General features: G+C 42.7%; 1 protein-coding gene across 4 annotated transcripts in view; it reads left to right on the forward strand.

Annotated features, from left to right (window-relative positions):
- The window catches only part of LOC115192100 (seizure protein 6 homolog), a 124051-nt gene that overhangs the window by 81188 nt on the left and 25476 nt on the right, over window positions 1–17387 (forward strand). For all 4 annotated transcript variants that reach the window (XM_029750229.1, XM_029750230.1, XM_029750231.1 and 1 more), the window contains exons 9-13: window positions 2868–3031; window positions 9494–9688; window positions 9858–9996; window positions 10508–10704; window positions 10944–11138. In XM_029750229.1, coding sequence (XP_029606089.1) covers window positions 2868–3031; window positions 9494–9688; window positions 9858–9996; window positions 10508–10704; window positions 10944–11138 — 890 coding nt within the window. The remainder of the gene's footprint in view (window positions 1–2867; window positions 3032–9493; window positions 9689–9857; window positions 9997–10507; window positions 10705–10943; window positions 11139–17387) is intronic.

Here is a 17387-nt window from a genome sequence, read left to right on the forward strand (position 1 = left end):
CCAAAATAAAAATTCCAGATGGATTTTCACCTGCCATAACAATTCTGTTATACTCACAGACATTATTTTAACAGTATTAGAACCTTCAGGGTGTTCTTTATCCAATTCTACCAATTATATGCATATCCGAGCTTCTGAGCCTGAGTAACAGGCAGTTTACATTGGGCAGGTCAGACAGGCGGAAATTAAGGAAAATAGACCCTACCTAACCCTACTTACATGTACATATTACCTCAATTACCTCGACTAACCGGTGTCCCCGCACATTGACTCTGTACCGGTACCCCCAGTATATAGCCTCGCTATTGTTATTTTACTGCTGCTCTTAATTATTTGTTACTTTGATTTCTTTTTCTTCTCATAATTTTTTGGGGTGGTGTTAAAAAAATATTAATATATACATTTTAAACTGCATTGTTGGTTAGTGCTTGTAAGCAAGCATTTCACTCTTGTATTTGGAGCGTGTGACAAATAAATTTGATTTGACTTTATTTGAGACTATGGGAGGAGCACAGTACTACATAGTGCCATGATCATATGGAACTCTATTCCACATCAAGTAACTCATGCAAGCACTAAAATCTGATTTAAAAACAGATAGGTATACACCTTATGGAACAGCGGGGACTGTGAAGAGACACTCACACAGGCACAGACACATGCATTCACACACACACATGATACATACGCACAACATACACGCGTACACCTGGATTTTCTGTTGTAGATATGTGGTAGTAGAGTAACGGCCTTGGTAGCAGCTAATGGGAATCCATAATAAAATAAAATACAAATACCATGGTTAAACATCTTGAAGGAATAACCTCTCTCCTTTCACCCTTCTTTTCTCCCTTCTTTCCTTCCTTTCATCTTTCCTTCCTTTCTACCATCCATCCTTCCTTCCTACCCACTATTCTTCCTCCCTCTGCACCCCCTTTCTCCCCACCTGCATACAAAGCTCTCCCCCGCCCTCCATTTGGCAAATCTGACCATAATTCTATCCTCCTGATTCCTGCTTACAAGCAAAAACTAAAGCAGGAAGTACCAGTGACTCGCTCAATACGGATGTGGTCAGATGACGCGAATGCTACACTACAGGACTGTTTTGCTATTACAGACTGGAATATGTTCCGGGATTCATCCAATAGCATTGAGGAGTACACCACCTCAGTCATCGGCTTCATCAATACGTGCATCGACGACGTCGTCCCCACAGTGACTGTACATACATATCCCAACCAGAAGCCATGGATTACAGGCAACATCCACATTGAGCTAAAGGCTAGAGCTGCCACTTTCAAGGAGCAGGAGACTAATCCGAACACTATAAGAAATCCTGCCATGCCCTCAGATGAACCATTAAGCAAGCAAAGCGTCAATACAGGATTAAGATTGAATCCTACTACACCGGCTCTGATGCTCGTCGGATGTGGCAGGGCTTGAAAACTATTACGGACTACAAAGGGAAACCCAGATGCGAGCTGCCCAGTGATGTGAGCATACCAGATGAGCTAAGTGTCTTTTATGCTCGCTTCAAGGCAAGCAACACTGAAGTGAGAATGCTGTTCATTGACTACAGCTCAGCGTTCAACACCATAGTGCACACGAAGCTCACTAAGCTATGGACTCTGGGAATAAACACCTCCCTCTGCAACTGGATCATAGACTTCCTGACGTGCCGCCCCCAGGTGGTAAGAGTAGGCAACAACATGTCTGCCACGCTGATCCTTAACACTGGGGCACCTCAGGGGTGTGTGCTTAGTCCCCTCCTGTACTCCCTGTTCACCCACGACTGCGTGGCCAAACACAACTCCAATACCATCATTAAGTTTGCCGATGACACAACGGTGGTAGGCCTGATCACCGACAACGATGAGACGGCCTATAGGGAGGAGGTCAGAGAACTGGCAGTGTGGTGCCAGGACAACAACCTCTCCCTCAATGTGAGCAAGAGAAAGGAGCTGATCGTGGACTACAGGAATAGGCGGGCCGAACAGGCCCCATTAACATTGACGTGGCTGTAGTGGAGTGGGTCGAGAGTTTCAAGTTCGTTGCTGTCCACATCACCAAGGAACTATCATCGTCCAAACATACCAAGACAGTTGTGAAGAGGGCAAGACAACACCTTTCCCCCTCAGGAGACTGAGGGCCTTGGTCAAAAGGTTCTACAGCTGCACCATCAAGAGCATCCTGACCGGTTGCATCACCGCCTAGTATGGCAACTGCTTGGCATCTGACAGTAAGGCTCTAAAGAGGGTAATGTGAATGGCCCAGTACATCACTGGGGCCAAGCTTCCTGCCATCCAGGTCCTATATAATAGGCTGTGTCAGAGGAAAGCCCATAAAATTGTCAGACTCCAGTCACCCCATTTATAGACTGTTTTCTCTGCTACCACATGGCAAGCGGTACCGGAGCACCACTTCTAGGACCAAGAGGCTCCTCAACAGCTTCTACACCCAAGCCATAAGACTGCTGAACAATTAGTAAAATCGCCACCGGACAATTTACATTGACGCTCCCCCTCCCTTTTGTACACTGCTGCTACTCGCTGTTTATTATCTATGCATAGTCATTTCACCCCCACCTACATGTACAAATGTCCTCAACTAACCTGTACTCCTGCACACTGACTCGGTATCGGTGCCCCCTGTACATAACCTCATTATTGTTATTCTTATTGTGTTACTTTTTAATTATTACTTTTTATTTTAGTCTACTTGGTAAATATTTTCTTAACTCTTCTTGAGCTGCACTGTCAGTTAAGGGCTTGTAAGTAAGAATGTGACCAATGAAGTTTGATTTGATTTCCGCCTCTCTACTCTTCTTTCTTTCTTCCCCTCCATCCTTTGTTCTCCCTCTTTGTCAGACTGATTGTGCGAAGCGGAAACAACTCCATTGCTCCGCTGCTCTTTGACTCAGACCTGGACGATGTTCCAGAGCGTGGCATCGTGAGTGAGGGCTCCATACTCTACCTGGAACTCACGGCCGACTCCTCTTTCATCCCGTTACTGCTAGCTCTGCGCTATGAAGGTGAGACCTTACAATGCTCCCAGCATCAGTACACAGTTTCTCTTGTGTCTTTCTCACTCTTAATTGTTAATTGACTGTGCAGTACAGTCACTGCTGCTTGCTTTAATTTAGGGCTGTCCCTGTCAAAATAAACGCTAGCGTCCCACCTGGCCAACATCCAGTGAAATTGCAGAGCACCAAATTCAAAAACAGAAATACTCATTATAAAAATTCCTCAAACATACAAGTGTTATACATAGGTTTAAAGATTAACTTCTTGTTAATCCAACCACGGTGTCAGATTTCAAAAAGGCTTTACGGCGAAAGCATACCATGCGATTATCTGAGAACAACACCCAGCAGTCAAATCATTACAAACAGTAACCAGCCAAGTAGAAGAGTTACACAAGTCAGAAATAGAGATAAAATGTATCACTTACCTTTGATCTTCATATGGTTGCACTCTGAAGACATTAATTTACTCAATAAATGTTCATTTTGTTCGATAAAGTCTCTCTTTATATCCAAAAACCTCAGTTTTGTTCGTGCATTTTGTTCAGTAATCCACAGGCTCAAACGCAGTCACAACAGGCAGACGAAAAGTCCAAATAGTATCCGTAAAGTTCATAGAAACATGTCAAATGATGTTTATAATCAATCCTAAGGTTGTTTTTAGCCTAAATAATTTATAATATTTCAACCGGACAGTAACGTCGTCAATATAAAAGGTAAACAAGAAAGGCGCGCTTTCGGCTCGTGCATGAAAAATCTCTAGGCCACTGTAGTGTCCACTCATTCAGACTGGTCTTACGCTCTCATTTTTCAGAATACAAGCCTGAAACAATTTCTAAAGACTGTTGACATCTAGTGGAAGGCATAGGAAGTGCAATTTGAGTCCTAAGTCAATGGATACTGTAAAGGCATTCAATAGAAACATTTTTTTTTATCCTACTTCCTGGATGGATTTTTCTCAGGTTTTTGCCTGCCAAATCAGTTCTGGTATACTCACAGACATTATTTTAACAGTTATGGAAACTTTAGAGTGGTATCTATCCACATCTACCAATTATATGCATATCCTAGCTTCTGGGCCTGAGTAACAGGCAGTTTACTTTGGGCACGCTTTTCATCCGGATGTCAAAATACTGCCCCCTACCACAAAGAAGTTAAGCATACTGTTTGATTAAATAATTAAGACACACAAATGACTCAAGAAAGGTCAGACTGTGTTAAAAAAAGGACAGCGAATGCCTGTGTGACTGGCGCACGTTGTCTCGCTCTCATCGCATGCATATAACCAATAGGGCCTGACCTATAGCTTATCATAATCACATCAATACATGTGTTATAACAAACTCCAAACACAGTAATGTCAACAGCAAAATGGATGAGGAAGACGTGAAAAATGCGAGACGGGCGAATGTTTACTGGTTGCTCAAGAGGGAAAGGGGAAGTCAGATCTGTGGAAGACATTTGACTTAGCTGTGGAAACTACTGGAGATCAAGATAAAGGAGGGTATAGGAACAAGCGTTGCATGAGTATTATGTGTGCCAAACAGCTGCTGTTAAATTACAATATTATTATTTTTTCTGGCCATTTGGAACTGTGTAAACAACACTAAATAAATAACTGTACCAGAGAGTCTGTTCTAACACAAAATAAATCATATAAAGCCTTTATTACAGCAGACAAGAAATTGTTGCATGCATTGTTGAATTGCAGTTTATTTGTTGTTTAGGCAAATTATTCGAATCTCCCTTTGTTATTTCATTTTAAAACTAAAATGCTTGATTGCATTTCAAAGCATAAATGTCTCGCATAGTGTGATGGCATGAACGAATGAATGATTGATTCAGTAGCCTATATATTGAAATGTAGGCCTAAGTAAGTTACGGTATTAAGACTAAACAGGACACCCTCTTATGCCTACAGTTCAATGGTGGTTATACAAGACCTACTAATGCTAACGACATGACTTATTATTATAATGATGATCATAATAATAATGGTAATAATAACCATAAGAAGGAGATCAAGAAAAAGGAGGGTATAGGAGCAAGAGATGTGTGCATATTATGTGTTAGATTACAATATAATTTTTTCTGCCTGTTTGGAACAGTGTAAACAACCCTAAAGAATTAGGTAATGCCAGTCTGTTCTAACGAAAAAACAATTGTAAAGCCTTTATTACAGCATAGCAAAGATTAAAAACAGCCAAATCTGCTTTATCCGACATTGTGCCATTGCATGAGGCTTGGTGCTCACAGAATCAGTAGGCTATTAAACAAACACTCAAACAGAAGCAAGATCTGTCCTCTGTAGATATATATGGTTGATTTATAAAGCCAGGCACAATTAACAGTTAGGCCATTGATTATAGATCTAATTAAGTTGGGGTTTGCGCTCTCCTCAATTTTCGTAGACGATTAGGCTGTCATGGTCAAAACATATTGATACAACAGTAGCTAAGATGGGGAGAAGTCTGTCCATAATAAAGCACTGCTCTGCCTTCTTAACAACACTATCAACAAGGCAGGTCCTACAGGCTCTGGTTTTGTCGCATCTGGACTACTGTTCAGTCGTGTGGTCAGGTGCGACAAAGAGGGACTTGGGAAAATTGCAGTTGGCCCAGAACAGGGCAGCAAGGCTGGCCCTTAAAAGTACACAGAGAGCTAACATTATTGTTATGCATGTCAATCTCTCATGGCTCAAAGTGGAAGAGAGATTGACTTCCTCATTACTTGTTTTTGTAAGAGGTGTTGACATGCTGAAGGTACAGAGCTGTCTGTTTAAAATACTAGCACACAGCTCGAACACCCATGCATACCCCACAAGACATGCCACCAGAGGTCTCGTCACAGTCCCCAAGTCCAGAACAGACTATGGGAGGCGCACAGTACTACATAGAGCCATGACTACATGGAACTCTATTCCACATCAGGTAACTGATGCAAGCAGATTTAAAAAGCAGGTAAAAATACACGTTATGGAACAGTTGGGACTGTGAAGTAACACAAACATAGGCACACACACGATAACATATGCACTATACACATACATGTACAAATGGATTTTGCGTTGTAGATATGTAGTAATGGAGTATGGGCCTGAGGGCACACACTTAGTGTGTTGTAAATTCTGTAATGAATGTATTGTAATGTTTCTAAAATGTTGTAACTGCCTTAATTTTGCCGGACCCCAGGAAGAGTAGCTGCTGCCTTGCCAGTGTCACGTTGTATAATGATTGGAGGCAGGTGCAGGTATGCGTAATAGGGGTTTTTATTTTCTCCACCCAAACAAAAGAGCGACGTGTTTACCACTAAATAATACACGGGACGAGACCCGTAAAACAAGTGCAAAATGGAAGCCGCTATAATAGCACAGGTACTCACACGACCAATGGACATGGTAACAACAAAACCGACAAGAACAATGGGGAACAGAGGGCACATACTGTATATACACATACTAATCAGGGGGAATGGGAACTAGGTGTGCATATTGAGACAAGACAGTCCGGGGTTGGTGGTAATGAATCCAGTTCAGTGACGCCTACAAGGCCGGTGACGTAGACCTCCGGAGCTGGTGAACGAAATGAGCAGCACCACCGGGAGGATTCGTGACAGTAAGCAGATAATGGGGATCCATAATAAATACAAACCCTATTCGCATTGGACCAGTATTACTAACCAATTACATTGGTTATGTAATTGTTACACCAGAATGTCCGTTATTCCAGAGGACGATTCGGACGGGTATAGTTTTTGTCCAAACTTCCCCCTGTAGTTCTTTCTTTTTTTCAAGTAAATTGACAGTTATGATGGAAGCCTGGAGGTTTCTTTGTAGGCGTGAAGATATTTCAACAAGTCCAGGCAATAACAGGGCTTCACTGATAACTCGAGCTTGGTTCCCAAGTTTCTAAACCATACAAATCCATCTTTGGTATAGTGTCGCCATAATATTTGAGTTGAGGAAGTGTGATCATAATAATAGGATCCGCAGTAGACGTCCTAAATGCCCCCCAGCCTTCAGATGTGAGCTAAACAGTGCACTTGAGATACATTTTAAGGCTATGGAATGCGAAAGTGAACTTTGTTGTCAGTTGTATGCTGCTATTAACAGGAAGGGTTAAATTAAATAGGCACAATATTTTTTACAGACGCATTTGGCAATATTCAATTCATACGCACAAAACATATGAACAAAAGCATTCATTGAAAGTTGATGCATGTAGGCCCTTCACACAGTGCATTCGGAAACTATTCAGACTCCTTTTCTTTTTCCTTATTTTAAAATGGATACAATAATTTTTTTATTCATCACTCTACACACAATACCCCATAATGACAAAGCGAAAACAGGTTTTCAGACATTTTTGCTGATTTATAAAAAAAACTGAAATACCTTACTTACATAAGTTTTCAGACCCTTTCCTATGAGACTTGAAATTGACATCACATGCATCCTGTTTCCGCTGATCATCCTTGAGATGTTTCTACAGCTTGACTGGAGTCCACCTGAAGTAAATTCAATTGATTGGACATGATTTGGAAAGGCACACACCTGTCTATATAAGGTCCCACAGTTGACCGTGCATGTCAGAGCAAAAACCAAGCCAAGAGTCCAAAGGAATTGTCCGTAGAGCTCCGAGACAGGATTGTGTCGAGGCACAGATCTGGGGAAGGGTACCAAAACATTTCTGCAGCATTGAAGTTCCCCAAGAACACAGTTTTCTCCATCATTCTGAAATGAAAGAAGTTTGGAACCACCAAAACTTTTCCTAGAGCTGGCCACCCAGCCAAACTGAGCAATCGGGGAGAAGGGCCTTGGTCAGGGAGGTAACCAAGAACTGATGGTCACTCTGACAGAGCTCCAGAGTTCCTCTGTGGAGATTGGAGAACCTTTCATCTCTGCAGCACTCCACCAATCAAGCCTTTATTTTTGAGTGACCAGACGGAGGGCACTCCTCAGTAAAAGGCCCATGACAGCCCGCTTGGAGTTTGCCAAAAGCACCTCAAGGACTCTCAGACTGAGAAACAAGCTTAAACTCTTTGGCCTGAATGCCATGCGTCACGTCTGGAGGAAACCTGGCACCATCCCTGCGGTGAAGCATGGTGGTGGCAGCATCATGCTGTTTTGTTGTTTTTCAGTGGCAGGGACTGGGAGACTAGGCAGGGTCGAGGCAAAGATGAGCAGAGCAAAGTACAGAGAGATCCTTGATGAAAACCCGCTCCAGAGTGCTCAGGACCTCAGACTGGTGCAAAGGTTTACCTTCCAAGAGGACAACAACCCTAATCACACAGCCAAGGCAACGCAGGAGTGACTTCGGGACAAGTCTCTGAATGTCCTTGAGAGAAAATAGCTGTGTTGCGACGCTCCCCATCCAACCTGACAGAGCTTGAAAGGATCTGCAGAGAAGAATGGGAGAAACTCCCCAAATACAGGTATGCCAATCTTGTAGCATTATACCCAAGAAGACTTTAGGCTGTAATCGCTGCCAAAGGTGCTTCAACAAAGTACTGAGGAAAGGGTCTGAATACTTATGTACATTTAATACTTCTTTTTTTATTTTAATAAATTAGCAAAAACCTGTTCTTGCTTCGTCATTATGAGGTATTGTGTGTAGATTGATGAGGGGGGATAAAATGCTTAAATACATTTTAGAATAAAGCTGTAACGTTACAAAATGTGGAAAAAGTCAAGGGGTCTGAATACTTTTTCGATGGTAATACTAGACTATGCGCAGCACTTCGTTCAATTTATTGAATCAGTCATTGTTTTCTTGCTCAAACCGTGAGCAACACCTGTCAAACTCAGATATTTCTCTCAAAACACAAGGATGTCGATTCTCTCAAAACACAGAGACTGGTATTAATCAGAGGACCTTGGAGTTTGCCAAAAAGCAGTAAGTTATTCTGGCTGAAATGACTCTACTGCCATGTACTGACATGGCAGATTCGGATGAGACAAAAATTACAGATATGATGTTTTGTGTTTGTGCACATAATTACATTACCCGACCACCCCCTTCTGAATAGTGCAAGGCTGTTTCCTCGTCTCTGCTGCTGCTGCCTCTGCCGCATTGTTCTCAATCCAAATATGCTGGTTAATTTTGCTATTATGCACATAGCTTAATACACTAGTAATATTTGCTTTATTAGTGTTGCACTATTCTTTTTTACATAATATAACAATATACAATTTCAGTATCACATGTCTTAAAGTGATGGACTGTGCCATTGCCGTGGCCTCCGCAATGGATTAGTCCAATGATACAGGCGGGAATCAAACAGGTGTCTTGTGCACCATAAAAAAATACATCTTGGTCGACCAACAGTCTATAGACCAAATAATCGACCAGTCGACTAAATGGGGTCAGCCCTACTTTAGTTCATCTTATATTATGCTTTATCCTACTTCTCTCTCTTTCTCTCCTCATATTCACATGTGCACACTATTTTATCTCTCTCGCTATCTCTCAGCCTTTGACGGGGAACACTGTTATGAGCCCTACTTGCCCCATGGGAATTTCAGCAGCAGTGACATTACCTTTCCGTTGGGCACCACGGTCATCTTCTCCTGCTCCCCAGGCTTTGTCATGGAGCAGGGCTCCGGGGTCATTGAGTGTGTGGACCCAAGCGATCCACACTGGAATGAGAGTGAGCCTGTGTGTAAAGGTAATACTATTGAATACTACCATTTCATTATGATAATGTGTTTGTAAAGCCCCTTTCATTCACTAAAATAAAAAAAGATAATAATACAAGTAATGTTACAATAACTTTTTCTCCCCCCCTTCCATATCTTGCTTTCTATCTTCCGGCCCTAACTCCCACTCTCTCTCAGCTTTGTGTGGGGGAGAGTTGACCGATCCCTCCAGCACTGTTCTGTCCCCTGATTGGCCACAGAGCTACTCCAAGGGGCAGGACTGTGTGTGGCAGATCCATGGTAATGAGGAGAAGCGCATCGAACTGGACATCCAGATGTGAGTTTGGCCTCTCCAACTCCCAAAAGGCATTATTTTGGTCTTTGAAGCTGTGGTTGGAGCATTTGGGAGAGGGAATTTCTCTCCTTGAATTTTCCCATTGCCTCAGAAACCTCACTGCATAACATGAGCGCTCCCTTTGCATATTTTTTTTTTTTTTTACCACTACACCGGAGGTATATCATGGAGATAGAACTCAAATTAAATATGTGTGTGCATGTTTTGTAAGGAATATACTTAAAGCATAAAACAAAGGTTGAACAATGTGAACCTTGCGTTTCGTCGCTTCACTGATGGCTGCTTCCGTGGCTGGTGTAGCAAGTCTCATTGATTATAATGGGTGCGTTTCAACTGTGACTGACATACATTAAAAAAATGATGTGATGCTTCCAGTGAAGTTTTTATTGTACAATGATTGTGAGAATATATATTTTATGATTCCATTTGAAGTGACATTGTGATTAAAGTGAAAGTTATTTTCCTCTCTTCATGTATTTTGTCTCCCTCAAAGTTTGAATATCCGCCACAACGACGTTCTCACCATATTCGATGGTCGTGACCTCATGTCCCATGTGATTGGCCAGTACATGGGGTCACGAGAGCGTTTCCAGGTCGTGTCAGGTGGTTCTGAGGTCACTATTCAGTTCCAGAGTGACCCTCACGACTCCTCCTTTATTCTCAGCCAGGGGTTCCTTATTCACTACCGTGGTACGTACACATACAGGACTTTTACATACAGGACATTGCATACACATAAAGGACATGATATGCAGAACATTGATTGCCCATACATAACATCACACAAATACAATATGTACATTTTCCTGCCGTGTATTCAGTGAGGCAATATGTTAATAACTTTGTAGATATAATATGAACATTATATCCTCCTGAACAAGCACTTGGTTTATCCTACATTTAATGACATCAACTTCTTTCACATCCAGAGGTAGAGCCTAATGATACCTGCCCTGCCCTCCCTCAAATCGAATTTGGCTGGATTAGCTTCTCCCACACCTCTCCCGTGAGGGGAAGTGTGTTGACCTATCAGTGCCAGCCGGGGTACGACATCAGTGGCTCTGACATCATCACTTGCCAATGGGATCTTTCCTGGAGCAACAGCCCACCCACCTGCATCAAAGGTGAGCTAAAGTGCGTTCCTGCCCGACTACATTGCTAACTCATGCCAGATCATATGTTGTAGCAATCTGGTGCCCGACGGCACAGTCAATATGGTATGCAACCATTGGTTGATGCAACGCAACACCTGAGCAGGGGAACACAACCCGAACTTCCAACAACACTTTGGGTGTGTTTGAGAGCATCACTTTTGCTCCGTTGCAGATCACCGACTGAGCATACTAACTGATTTAAAAATCACTTTACATCTTAGAGGTTGAGTAAGGCAGATCAATCAGATCTCGCGTTAACTGGCAATAGTCGACACCCACAATAGCTGTTTTGGTGGTGTTGGAGGTGGAACTGAATTGGCGTTTTCAAATTGGTGAGCAGCTGCACTTGATAATTGTCATGAAGCCAGACCTGTCCCACTCACGTTCGAAGTTCAGAAAGAGAAAATGTAGGCTACATAGAAATAATGACACTCAAATAAAAAATCATTAAACAAAATAATGAGAATTTCTATCAGCCTAATAAAGGTGTAGATTTACATCTCATATTCCAGTGTTCGAACTTGTAAGCAAGGCTATATGGGATTACTCTAAATGCGACTCTGAGCAGCCAATGGCAATGTCTGCGTTAGGTATAAGGCCAGGAGACGTTTGTAGATTTGACAGCTCTAACACAGTTCCACCTCCGACGCTGCCCAAACAACCACTATGCAGATGTTGGCTAATTTGAATAGAGCCTTAGGTCTTTCAGACACTTAAAGGGAAGATTGCAGAAATAGGTTGCTGTTAAACATTCTGATCATCTTTCCTATTAAAAGTTCTCAATATGACATATCACTTTACATTTGTTTTTTGGGAGAAATTTACATTTATCCGAATTTGACACGTCATGTTGGAAAGTGTTTGGAAAAGTGATGTCAAGAGAATAACACACGAGTGAATACACAGCAGGAGTGAGCCACTGTCCACATAAGACGGTAAAGGCCCACATCATACCGAGTCCTCATTGGCACTGAATAAAACCAACTTATCATCTGACCATATCCTGTGATTTCTTTATTCTGTATCAGCAAAAAATGTATCACTTATACGGTGTGTAGGCTTTTAGCATAGTCTTTTTTACACCCCTGCTGGCTTACCCCTACTAGCTAACCACTAGCAGCCTTGAAACACATTACTTTTTAGCAGTTCAGCACATCTGCATTTCTTGTGCTGTTACACAAAATCAAGATAAACTTTTACCATCATAGTAGACATTGAACATCTATAACAAAAAAACTCTGTTGTTGGGCGATAGTACAGTGGTTCTTCCTTTAAAAGTTGCGTCATACTACAGCACAGCTTGCAGCTGGAGTGCATGAAGTCATATTATTTTACTGTCAGCCATTGTTGTTGTTAATGCTAGTTTGACCACCAGAGGGCATCTTTGAGAAGCGAAGTTATTGAAATGACATGGAGCTCTAGGCCTAAGAGTCCTGTTTACTGTAGCTGTTTTAGCTTAACTTATTTATTGGCATAAAGGCCTACTTCAATATACAGTATATCAATCATTCAATCATTCATTAATTTGTGCATGTCATCACACAGCATGCAAATCATCCAAGTCTTAAAATACAGTCAAGCATTTTAGTTATAAAACAAAATAACAAAGAGATTCTTGAATAATTAAACAATTACTGAACCGCATTTGACTGTTTTTAATATTGTCTGTACTAGAGACTTTAAAACCTTTTTTTGTAGAAATTAAGCTTAATTAAATTGATTAATATTATGATGTTTCTATTCCAAGAAAAATGAAAATGCATTTTATAGTAGCCTATGTAGGCCTCAGGGTTTCCGTTAGAAAAAAATGGCGCTGTAGAAAGTGACCAGTTGGGAGTAGGTCTAGGCTGCTAAGTGAAATAATCACATTTCCACACCCTAATTGTAGGCTAACCAATACCCAAACGGAGTATGTGAAAATACAAATCGGATTTATCAAGACCAGTCCCCATGCTTGTCTCAAAGCAGCGCAAAACGGTGTTAAAGTAGTTGACCACACACAGATAGGTTATTACTTGAAATCCTATTATAACAATTGGATGACTTTGGATGTTTCAGTAAGCAACAATTTGGTGCCTTCATTAGCCTACTTTATTCCAATATTTCTGTCATTCAGTGATATTTATTCCCATAGTAATTCATTATGGATCTATCCAGATGTGGTTAGAAAACAGTGCATTTGGTGGGCTATGCAAAGAGATGGGAGAAGTGATATGCCTCGCAAACATCCAATAATACATTCAAAGTCCCAATGAATAAACCGCAACATGTCGGCTAAAGCGATTGAATTCACAAATGTATTTGACTTTTTTAAATAGTGGCTGTACTTGTCACACCCTGATCTGTTGCCATTGTCTTTGTGGTGTCTCTACCCCCTCCAGGTGTTGCCCATCTTCCCCATTATCCCCAGTGTATTTATACCTGTGTCCTCTGTTTGCCTTTTGCCAGTTAATTTTGTTCGTCAAGCCTACCAGCGGTTTTCCCCTTGCTCCTGTCTGTTTCTAGTTTCTAGTTCCTGTTTTCTAGTTTTCCCAGTTTTGACCATTCTGACCCTGAGCCTGCCTGCCGTTCTGTACCTTTTGGACTCTTATCTGGATTACTGACCTCTGCCTGCCCTTGACCTGTCGTTTTGCGTGCCCCCTGTTCTAGTAATAAACTTTTATTACTTCGACACTGTCTGCATCTGGGTCTTCCCTAAATCGTGATAATACGAACTGGCCCTGACTGACCCAGCAGACTCAGACCCGCTCCACAATGCTGCAATAACCCACCATTGGAAGACACGAAGAGTTACTTCAATGTCTTATGGAGGAACTCCATACCCTGGCAGAACGCCATGACCAGGCGTACGATACATTGCTGGAGCAATTCCACACTGGGCAACAGGTCACACCTGTAATCTCCCAGCCTACCCCAGTGTTCCGAGAACCCCACTTACCTCCACCGGAGTGCCACGCTAGAGATTCCGGAACCTGCTGGGCTTTTTTCTCCCATTGCTCCCTCATTTTTGAGTTGCAGCCTTCTTCCTTCCCCTTGGACCGCTCGAGGACAGTGTACATCATAACGCTAATGTCCGGGAGGGTACTTGCCTGGGCCACGGAGGTGTGGGAGCAACAGTCCACTGTCTGCCTCAGTCTGGAGGAGTTTGTGGAGGAAGTTCGGAAGGTATTTGATTCTCCGTTGTTCAGGAGAGAGGCTGCTCGTAAGCTACCAGAGGAAGTAAAAGTAAAGGACGGGCTTGCAGCCCGGGACTACTGATGGATCTCGACTCGCTAATCGCCTTGACCATTCGGAACGATTGGCGACTACGGGAGCAAAGGAAGGAGAGCAGGTTCGATTTCACTCGCCCGCCCAAGCCATCCACCTCGTCTCCGAGACCTCCCGGAAGTCCCCAATGGCTCTGTTGCCGAGAGAACCGGAGGCTACCCGAGTTACACCGAGAATCTCCGAAATCTGCCAATTAATCTCTTCCCGAGCTGATGCAACTAGGCAGAGCTAGGCTGTCCCCAGCCGAACAGCTATACAGGCTTCACATGAAGAGTTGCCTGTATTGCGGGACTGCTGGTAATTTCATGGCCACCTGTCCACTAAAAGACCAGGCTCACCAGTAGGAGCGAGTACTCTGGTGGGCCATACGGAGAACTTATCCTCTCCCGTTACTCACACCCCTTTTCATGCCATCTTGCTGTGGGGGAACCAGTTGACATCTCTCTGGGTACTCTCTCAACTCCAGGACCACACACCAGCAAAACATTTTTGGGTCTGATGCAGGACTCCAGCGCCAGAGACGAGAGACTCTCGGATATTCACACCTCCATTAATTTACGAAAATATAGTCAATTTGTGCCACAGTTTAGACTACCAATAGATCAGTGTGCTAACTCCCCCTTGTGATAGGCCCAAAAATGCTATTTTACAGTAAACAAATTGACAAAATAATGTTAGCATGCTTATAGGGAAGGACACTCAACAAGCACAGCACTTACACAAATGACTGATGATTGGCTGAGAGAAATTGATGATAAAATGAACGTGAGGGCTGTCTTGTTGGCTGTCTTGTTAGACTTCAGTGCAGCTTTTGACATTATTGATCATAGTCTTCTGCTGGAAAAACGTATATGTTATGGCTTTACACCCCCTGCTATAATGTGGATAATGAGTTACTTGTCTAACAGAGCACAGAGGGTTTAGGCCCCTTTTTCAATGTTTAATAATGACATGCCACTGACTTTGAGTAAAGCCAGAGTTTCTATGTATGTGGATGACTCATCACTATACACGTCAACTACTACAGCGACTGAAATGACTGCAACACTCAACGAAGAGCTGCAGTTAGTTTCAGAGTGGGTGGCAAGGAATAAGTTAGCCCCAAATATTTCTAAAATTAAAAGCATTGTATTTTTATTTATTTATTTATTTCACCTTTATTTAACCAGGTAGGCAAGTTGAGAACAAGTTCTCATTTCCAATTGCGACCTGGCCAAGATAAAGCAAAGCAGTTCTACAACATACAAAAACACAGAGTTACACATGGAGTAAAACAACATACAATCAATGATGCAGTAGAAAAAAATAAGACTATATACAATGTGAGCAAATGATGTGAGATAAGGGAGGTAAAGGCAAAAAATGCCATGGTGGCAAAGTAAATAAAGTATGGCAAGAAAAACACTGGAATGGTAGATTTGTAGTTTGAAGAAAGTTCAAAGTTAAAATATAAATAATATGGTGCAAAGGAGCAAAATAAATAAAATAAATAAATACAGTAGGGGAAGAGGTAGTAGTTTGGGCTAAATTAAAGATGGGCTATGTACAGGTGCAGAGATCTGTGAGCTGCTCTGACAGCTGGTGCTTAAAGCTAGTGAGGGAGATAAGTGTTTCCAGTTTCAGAGATTTTTGTAGTTCGTTCCAGTCATTGGCAGCTGAGAACTGGAAGGAGAGACGACCAAAGGAGGAGTTGGCTTTAGGGGTGACCAGAGAGATATACCTGCTGGAGCGAGTGCTACAGGTGGGTGCTGCTATGGTGACCAGTGAGCGGAGATAAGGGGGGACTTTACCTAGCAGGGTCTTGTAGATGACCTGGAGCCAATGTGTTTGGCGACGATTATGAAGCGAAGGCCAGCCAACGAGAGCGTACAGGTCGCAGTGGTGGGTAGTATATGGGGCTTTGGTGACAAAACGGATGGCACTGTGATAGACTGCATCCAGCTTGTTGAGTAGGGTATTAGAGGCTATTTTGTAAATGACATCGCCGAAGTCGAGGATTGGTAGGATGGTCAGTTTTACGAGGGTATGTTTGGCAGCATGAGTGAAGGATGCTTTGTTGCGAAATAGGAAGCCAATTCTAGATTTCACTTTGGATTGGAGATGATTGATGTGAGTCTGGAAGGAGAGTTTACAGTCTAACCAGACACCTAGGTATTTGTAGTTGTCCACAAATTCTAAGTTAGAATCGTCCAGAGAAGTGATGCTGGACAGGCGGGCAGGTGCAGGCAGCGATCGGTTGAAGAGCATGCATTTAGTTTTACTTGTGTTTAGGAGCAGTTGGAGACCACGGAAGGAGAGTTGAATGGCATTGAAGCTCGTCTGGAGGGTTGTTAACACAGTGTCCAAAGAAGGGCCAGAAGTATACAGAATGGTGTCGTCTGCGTAGAGGTGGATCAGAGATTCACCAGCAGCAAGAGCGACATCATTTATGTATACAGAGAAAAGAGTTGGCCCAAGAATTGAACCCTGTGGTACCCCCATAGAGACTGCCAGAGGTCCAGACAGTAGGCCCTCCGATTTGACACACTGAACTCTGTCAGAGAAGTAGTTGGTGAACCAGGCGACGCAATCGTTTGAGAAACCAAGGCTACTGAGTCTGCCGATGAGGATGTGGTGATTAACAGAGTCAAAGCTTTGGCTAGGTCAATGAATACGGCAGCACAGTATTGTTTCTTATCGATGGCGGTTACGATGTCGTTTAGGACCTTGAGCGTGGCTGAGGTGCACCCAAGACCAGCTCTGAAACCAGATTGCATAGCGGAGAGGGTGCGGTGGGATTCGAAATGGTCGGTAATCTGTTTGTTGACTTGGCTTTCGAAGACCTTAGAAAGGCAGGGTAGGATGGATATAGGTCTGTAGCAATTTGGGTCAAGAGTGTCACCTCCTTTGAAGAGGGGGATGACAGCAGCTGCTTTCCAATCTATGGGAATCTCAGACGACACGAAAGATAGG

This window comes from Salmo trutta, chromosome 4 (assembly GCF_901001165.1).
Source record: "Salmo trutta chromosome 4, fSalTru1.1, whole genome shotgun sequence".
Lineage (NCBI taxonomy): Eukaryota > Metazoa > Chordata > Actinopteri > Salmoniformes > Salmonidae > Salmo > Salmo trutta.